We start from the raw sequence: 8205 nt of genomic DNA on the forward strand, positions 1-8205 counted from the left end.
AGTGTTCCTTTATATGTAGCTTTACTTTTTCAAGTGATGGATCCAACTGGCTTCTGCAGGTACTGCTTTATACCGTCAGAGTCTTTGGCCACCTTAAGCCCATCACTTCTTGGTAGTTTAAACTTCCAGGGAGTGTTGAGAGGACAAAGAATGGGTCCGGCCCTTAGAGCAGGAACTCCTGTAACTCTGCTTTTGACCCTCACCCCTCTTTCCTCTCCAGGTGCTCAGATTGATGACAACATCCCCCGTCGCACCACCCAGCGCATCGTGGCGCCCCCTGGTGGCCGTGCCAACATCACCAGCCTGGGCTAGAGTTCCAGGGCCCATTCCACTGGGGGATAGGGGTTGGGGGATGGGACACCTGAGGACATTCTGAGACTTCCTTCCTTCCTTCCTTCCTTTTTTTTTTTTTTTTTTAAAGAGCCTGTGATAGTTACTGTGGGGCAGCCAGTTCACGGGGCTCCCTCTTGGGCCTCACACTCCGTCCCTCACCCGGAGTCACTGACTGCTCACCCACTTCTCTACACATCTACAAACATCACACCACGCCTACCCACCAACCCTGTACAGGGGACTGCATCCAACACTCAGACATGCGAAACAGAGCAAATCACCATGAGGGTGTTTCTCATCTCCAACCTCTGTTGTATTTATCACCTTCCTTTTCATTGGGAGGGAAGATAAAGTGAATTGCCCAGAGCTGCCTTTTTCTTTTTAAATTAAAAAAAAAATGTTTTCGTTATGGGGCTGGGAAGGGGTGGGTCGGGGAGGGGGGAGATTTTTTTTTAATACTAAATTAGAAAAGCCTAATTCAATACTAATACAAGGGGTTTGAACTGGACGTCCTAATGATGCAATTATGTAACCATCACACTGATTCAGGGTGGTCGGCAAACTCGTCGTGTCCCTCCTGAGGTTCCAGAATGTCCACATCACCATTCCGTAGTCTTCTGGGCTGACTGCTTTTAGGGCAGGTTTTCTTTTTGGCTTAGATTTTGCTGCAGATTAAATCTTTTCCTCGGTTCACCTCCTCTCTCTTTCTCTCTCTGTCTCTCTCTCTCTTTCTCTCTCTCTAGCTTTTTAATTCGTTTCATGCCTCTCTCTTTCTTTGTGTTTCCTCCAGCCCTTGTCTCTGAGACACTGGTTTCTCGCCTTCCCCACTGCCTCTTCAAATGACCAGGTCTACCATTCTACTGTGGTCATAAGAACCTGCCTGGGGGGGTGTGAGCTTTGTCATCACAACCATAGTAATCTGCTGTCCTTGTCCCTGTAAGACTGGTGCTACCCACCCATCACCATGAGGATATGCATGTGGGTCTGAGACCCTCCTAGGTGCAGGGAAGGGCCGAGGTGCCCACCCTCACGGGCACACCTGGGCCCAGAATAGACCCTGACGCAGTGCCGAGATGTGGCAGAAGTTGAGGCTACAGGACGTGCGAGTTTTTCCTCCAGGCAGTGCTACCTGGTTAGACATAATCAAATCTGTAAAGTGAGCCCCAAACCCGAGTGAGCCATCCAGTCCCTCAGGCCAACCACCAGCTCAGCATTGTTGAGCTAGTGGGAGTGGCCCCAAGAGCCTGCTGTTCCTGGCTAAGTGTCTTTTGGGGTTCCTGAACACAATGGGGCTTCTCACTTTGGGGGAACACCTTTTTTTCTTTTCCCATTATTTCAAAAGACATCATGCAATGCAGGAGGCCTTTTAAACTCTGAAAATTCTTGGGAAATTGGCCTTAAAGCCCATTTTACTTTGCAAAAGGAAACATCTGTTTAATGAGTTCGATGTCACACCAGAGCTGCTTGTGGAGAAACTTACACATCGAACATGAGGCCCGTAGAGACCGAAGGTGACCTGGGTCAGCATCTTCCCTCTCTGTCTCAGTGACCCTCTCACTCGCTGCCTTTGTGCCCGTCCCTGTCTTTGCTGATTTGTGTTGCATGTCCTCCCAAGCGTGTGTACAGGTTCTCCTAAGTGCGGTCTGTCTGCGGCTTTCATAAGACCCAGCTGCTTTCACACACAAAAGTAGGTCATCCCGTCATCCCACTTGTCTCTCCACACATTTTGCCTTTGGGGTTATGGTTGGGGTGTATTTTTTATTACTGTTGTTGTTTATTTGTTATTTGAAAAGGAAATTGCACTTTTAAAGAATAATTGGTTAATTTAATATATTTGCTTTTTTTCTCACCTTCACTTAGAAGAAATTTGAACCAGTTGGAAAAAGTATTTTTTGTTTCAATTCTAAGAAACACTCGCAGCTCTTCAGTGTTCACTTGAGTCTTCCTGTCTTTCCTGTACCAGGTCCTGGTCATTTTGGTTCTTTGGATTGTTTCCTTAAAACCGCTTGAAACCTGGAGATTCCCGCAGGCTGTGTAAGCATGTGTACCTGTTGGCTTGCTTTGTGTGTCTGTTAGATGAATGTCATGTGTAAATGCTAACATAAATCGACAGTGTCTCAGATCTGAATAACTGCAGTGACTTGATGCTCTGAAACAGTGTAGGATTTCATAATAGATGGTTCTTAATCCTTGGAATTGTGATTGTGACCCATGAGGAGGAACTTTCAGTGCTAAAGCTCATCATCGTGTGTAGCCAGAAGAGTACCTTTTGTTTTGTAACCACTGTCTTAATGACAAAATAATTATGGTTAAAAAACAAATAAGTCTCGTGTTTATTATTCCTTAAGAACTCTGTGTTATATTACTATGGAACGCCTAATAAAGCAAAATGTGGTTGTTTCACAGCTGTGTCTGCGTTGAGATGTTCAAGAGGCAGCTGCTTGGCCTGGCCTTCCCACACCACCTCCCTTCCCGAAGCGTCCTGGGCCCTTTGACCTTGTTTTGGTGACTGTCCCCGTTCCAGAGTTGTCACTGCATGTCCAGGCCACTGAGGTCTGATTCCCAGCAGAGCTCTGCATGGTGGAGCTGAGGGTCAAATTCATAGACTGTACTGGGGAGGCCACCAGGGCCCCGGAATCCAGCTACGGACCTACCATGGGACGTGGGAGTGGCTGGGGCCATGTCGGTTAGTGTGGGTGACCTCTGGGCTCCCTGGGACACCCTTGAGCTGCATGGGGACGTGGAAGATGAGCGATTAATGTGTGCTGATTTGCATCAGTCCAGGAGCTTGCAGGAAACCCAGACATAAAGCATTTGTTTTTCTGTCCCCAAGCCAGTGCCGAGCATGCTCGCCCCCACAGCCCCGCTAACTGGCGTTTTTGATTCTGAAAACACCGAGTGAAGAGGGTGTGTGCTGGGGGCTCCCAGGCCATCGTAGGGCTGATGACATCTTTTTCTCTTCCTTTCTCTTTTTGTTTTCTATTCCCCCAGTCCAAACAGGATATCAGGTGGTTTACAAAAATATATACACTACACCAAGCTTTTGTAAACAGTACTTGAGCAAAAGGAAAATGAGAGCAGGAAAAATAAGATAAGGCCTGGGGTTAGCACAGCACGCCTGCCATGAGGTTGGGAAATCGTGAGGGAGCTCAAACCGTCCTAGCAACAAATAAAAACGGAGACATGGCCAGAGGCGATACAACATTTACAGTGACCAGAAGAGAAATGCATCCTTCAGAAGAAATAGAGACCCTGGTCCTCGCCCTGAGGACAAATGTGGGGACCCCAGGAGCCAGTGTGGCATGTCTAGGGCTGGCTCTGACACTGCCTCCATGGTGTGCCCACGACTCAGCATTGGGATCCAGGAAATTCAAGTCTGTCCAAGAGCTGAGGTGAGGGGTGGGGAGGGGCCATAAAGGCCAGCCCTAACACTGTTGGGACTTGGGCCAAGTGTTAAAAATCCCAGGCATGCAGCCCATCCTCCTGGTCCCACTGGCTTCCTCCCACACTCAGGGCTCATGCTCATGCCTGTGGACACCCCAGTTCACATCCCAAGTTTTTCCCCACCCCTAGCAGACACCCCGAGGCTGCCTGCAGCAGTGGTGAGCTCCGCTCTGAAGGACAACCCAGCAGAGGCCAGAGTAGGCATGGGCTGCAGGCTTGGGTCCATTTGAGCAGGGAATTGTGGGAGGATGGCCAAGAGGCGGGTACTCTAAAAAGGGAGCCCCATGGGTGCCATGTGGCTAAACAGTGGGCCAGGTATATAACTATGATTTAATCCAAGGAGATTGAAGAGCATCTAGAAAAGGTAAGTGGAATGCATATCCTCCAGCAAGTGTTTCGCCTTGCATTGCCTGGGGTTGGAAGTTACAGCCTCTGGCAATTTCTGTAGCACACATTCTGTAAGAAAAGGCAGAGCTATTCCTTTCCCATCAACTGAGATGGGGATAAGTTTTGTGCTACTGATTAGGTTTGTGTCTTATTTACTCTTCAAGGTAGAGATGGTGTTATCTTCTCAGCCTAACTCCCTGCTTAAGTACAAATTGGAAAGGGCAAGCCAAAAATCAGACATGGGGCCGAGCAGAGGAATGATAGGAAGCTGTTGGGAACAGTGTCTTACATGTCTCTTTCTAAAATAGAAATAGATAGTTAACTGCAGAGGTCACAGAACTATGAGAAATCAGAGATGATGTCAGCTGTTAATTAAAACAATCAGTTAAAGGCACATTGCTAATAGCTAACATTTATTATTATGTGCCAGGTACCACTTTAAGGGCATTCACATGTTAACTCAGTGAATCTTTGCAACAACCCAGAATAATTGTTACCACTGTACAGAGGCACAGAGTTAACAACTGGCTCAGAACAGGCTTTGAAACCGATCCGTTGGGATCCGGTGGCCGTGTTTTTGATGACTGTTATTCCACCATCTATGGGAAAGGTCCCCTTAGAAGGGTGTGGGGAAAAGAGAGGTGGCAAGGGCCAGAGGATAAGGCTGTGCAGGTAGTTAGGCTCAGGAGCAAAACTGTGGACAGACGAGCTTTGCAGAAAAGAGTACATGATCTCATGAAGCCGTCTTGAATCAGGAGCTATGTGGGCTCTAGGTAAAAAGAAATGAGAGGGCTATAAGACACACAGCCATGAGAAAAATGGTTCAGAGAAGGGCAAAAGCTGCAAAGGAAAACAATAATAGTTTGGGTACATTAAATTTTACATACAAGATTTGGGGAAATGGTGTTGATTTGGTGAAAATTGCAAGTGTCGCCCTAACCGGTTTGGCTTAGTGGATAGAGTGTCGGCCTGTGGACTGAAGGGTCCCAGGTTCGATTCTGGTCAAGGGCATGTACCTTGGTTGTGGGCACATCCCCAGTAGGTGGTGTGCAGGAGGCAGCTGATGGATGTTTCTCTCTCATTAATGTTTCTAACTCTCTATCCCTCTCCCTTCCTCTCTGTAAAAAATCAATAAAATATATTAAAAAAAAAGAAAAAGAAAAGAAAATTGCAAGTGTCTATATGCACATAAATATTTTTATAAGGATATTGCAAACATGAACAAAATAATGCCTATTGAAAATATTTTGAAAGGAGCAAAGGGACCTAGACATGTAAGTGCCTTGCCATTTCAGGAAGATTTGATGTCAGGAGAGGGCGGTGCTGTTAGGAAGGGGACAGGTAGCTCCTTGCAAAGCTGGGCATGCTGTGAGGGGTGTAGAGAGATTTATGGTTCGAATAATTAATTGCATTGAGATTATTTATGTGTCTAGTAATTTTGACAGCTAAGCTGTGCTGTGGTTACACAAACAATCCTCATTCCACTAAAGTGCATCCCACAGCACAGAACCACCTGGCAACCTGGGGTGTGTGATGGGAACGGGCAGAGCGCAGAGGCAGGTGGGCCAGACTCCCACCTCGATGACCTTGCCCAGGGCCAGCTGTTTTCAGCTTCATCTTGTGACTTGGGAGGGACCAGGAAACCATGATAGTCCCAAATGTGGACCCCCCAGAGAAGAAGAGGCAGCAGGGAACTTACCGATTTGCCGTGACAGCTCCTCAGGGTCAGACCTTCCTCGGAAAAGACTAGATGTGCACTGGGCTTTCCATTTCTGGTGGCTCTTTCCCTTGCTTTTCCTCTCACTCCAAAGGCTCGCCATTTTCACTCGTCAGCAATTCAAGAGCCTCTGGTTCCCAGTAAGCTTTCAGGAGGTCGGCGTATTCATGGTGTTGCACTCCCTCTGCTGGACACCTCTTTTCTCTCCTACATATTTAAGCTGTGAGAAAGCAGACTGTCGTCAGGACTGCTTTTTTCTCTCAGGAGAGCTAGGGGAGGGTCTAGCCGTCTGCTGGGTGTCCTGCCCAGATGGGCCCCTACTCTTATTTTCCGCTCTCTGACCAGCTTTCCTATGCACCCTTCCCGCCACACTCAGGTTTTAACGTCCTGCACCTTCAACCATGTGGCTTGGTTGTCCTCCGACTATTAGCTTTCCTAGCATCTCACCAGAACCCCTTGGCAATCATTTGAACTCTTCCTACTTCTCACAATTTCCTCGAATCCATGTCCCCCAGTTGTAACTGTTGAACACACCCCAGCTTGGAGCCCCCACCACAGACCCAGCCCTGCCAGCCCGCAGCCCCTGCACCGCTCTGTCCTCAGAGCAACCATTCCTGGTGAAGGACCTCCTGACCAATAGCAGCCCACGCCATATGCCCCATCCCAGCAGCCTATACTGAGGTTGGCTGGTACATGAGTAGACTTCATCAGGCATGGCTTTGGTTGTAAAAATGGTTTCTCCTCCCTGGGCCTCATATGCTAATTTGAACTTTGTATTTCTCAGGTTTTCTTTCACTAAATTCTTTATGTTATCTAAACGAAATCTGCACCAGCCAGACCATTTTCCTTATTGTTTTCCAAATATACCGTCCTCTTCATTCCTTTGCCCCATCCCATTCTTATGCTTGGTGTGAAGGGGACCTTTTGGCAAAATGATGCTTTGGAATTATGCCTTTAGAGGTGATCCATGTCAGCAAGAGAGGATGAGGTTTTTGGTTTTATTCCCCCCCCCCCCCCCCATTATATAGGTGCTCCTCTCTGAAGAAGATAAAGATTCACAGCAAATGATATAAAAACTGTTCAGACAAATGGTAGGGGAGGGGGGTTAGAGGGCAACCAAAGGACTTGTATGCATGCATATTAGCATAACCAATGGACACAGACACTGGGGCGGTGGGGGCTTGCCCAGGGTGGGAATGGCTGGGGCAGGGGGAGTCAATTGGGAAAAAGGAGACATATGTAAAACTTTAGACAATGAAATAAAAAATAAAAATAAAATCTATATATGTAAAGAGCCAGGGGCCATCACGACCGAACGGACAACCGAATGGATGACCTAACAGGCTGAGTGGGGTGACAAGACTGGCGGGGGTGGCGGGGGGCAGTGAGGGATGACCAAACGATTGAGCAGCAGGCTGCATGGGGTGACCAGGTCGGCAGAGGGGGGCAGTGAGGGGCGACCAGACCGGCGCGGGGGGGGCCGTTGGGATGACCAGGCCTGCAAGGGGGGGTAGTAAAGGGTTACCAGGCTGGCGGGGGAGAGGGGGCAGTTAGGGGCAAAATTTGAATGTGGGGTTAGTGAGGGACAACCAAATGACTGAGCAGCAGGCTGCATGGGGTGACCAGGTTGGCAGCGGGGTTAGTGAGGAATGACCAAACTACTGAGCAGTAGGCTACGTGGGGTGACCAGGCTGGCGGGGGGGCGGGGGGCAGTGAGGGGTGACCAGGCTGACAGGGGGGCAACTGGGGGTGACCAGGCCTGCAGGGGGGGGCAGTAAAGGGTGACCAGGCTGGTGAGGGGGCAGTTAGGGGCAACCAGGCTGGCAGAGGGGGGCTGTTGGGTGTGACCAGGCTGACAGAAGGGGCAGTAAAGGGTGACTACGCTGGCGGGGGGGGGGGGGGGGGGGCGGGGCAGTAAGGGTGACCAGGCCAGCAGGCAGAGGTGGTTAGGGATGATCAGGCAGGCAGGCAGGTGAGCAGTTAGGAGCCAGCAGTCCTGGATTATGAGAGGGATGTCCAACTGCCGGTTTAGGATCAGGCCTAAACCGGCAGTCAGGCATCCCCCGAGGGATCCCGGATTGGAGAGGGTGCAGGCTGGGCTGAGGGAACCCTCTCCCTCTCTTCTCCCCGTCCATGAATTTCATGCACCGGGCCTCTAGTAAATAAATAAAAACAACAACAACAACAACAACAAAACACTGTTGTTCATGGGGCTGCTAGCTCAAGTACAGGAAACAGAATAGGATGAAGCTGATGACCTGAAGCTAAGTGGTAGAAAAGGAAGCTAGAGGAAGCCCAGAGAATCTTCACTCATGGAAAGTTTC

The 8205-nt window shown here is 49.1% G+C and overlaps 1 protein-coding gene across 3 annotated transcripts in view; it reads left to right on the top strand.

The window, feature by feature from the left end:
- The window catches only part of DPYSL2 (dihydropyrimidinase like 2), a 104280-nt gene extending 101544 nt beyond the window's left edge, over positions 1–2736 (top strand). For all 3 annotated transcript variants that reach the window (XM_070416627.1, XM_070416628.1, XM_070416629.1), the window contains one exon: positions 221–2736. In XM_070416627.1, the coding sequence (XP_070272728.1) occupies positions 221–312 (92 nt within the window). In that variant the 3' untranslated portion in view covers positions 313–2736. The remainder of the gene's footprint in view (positions 1–220) is intronic.
- The last annotated feature ends 5469 nt before the right edge of the window (positions 2737–8205 follow it).

This window comes from Myotis yumanensis, unplaced genomic scaffold (genome assembly GCF_028538775.1).
Source record: "Myotis yumanensis isolate MYYU_CA2020_CCGP unplaced genomic scaffold, mMyoYum1.0.hap1 SCAF_5, whole genome shotgun sequence".
Classification (NCBI taxonomy): Eukaryota; Metazoa; Chordata; class Mammalia; order Chiroptera; family Vespertilionidae; genus Myotis; species Myotis yumanensis.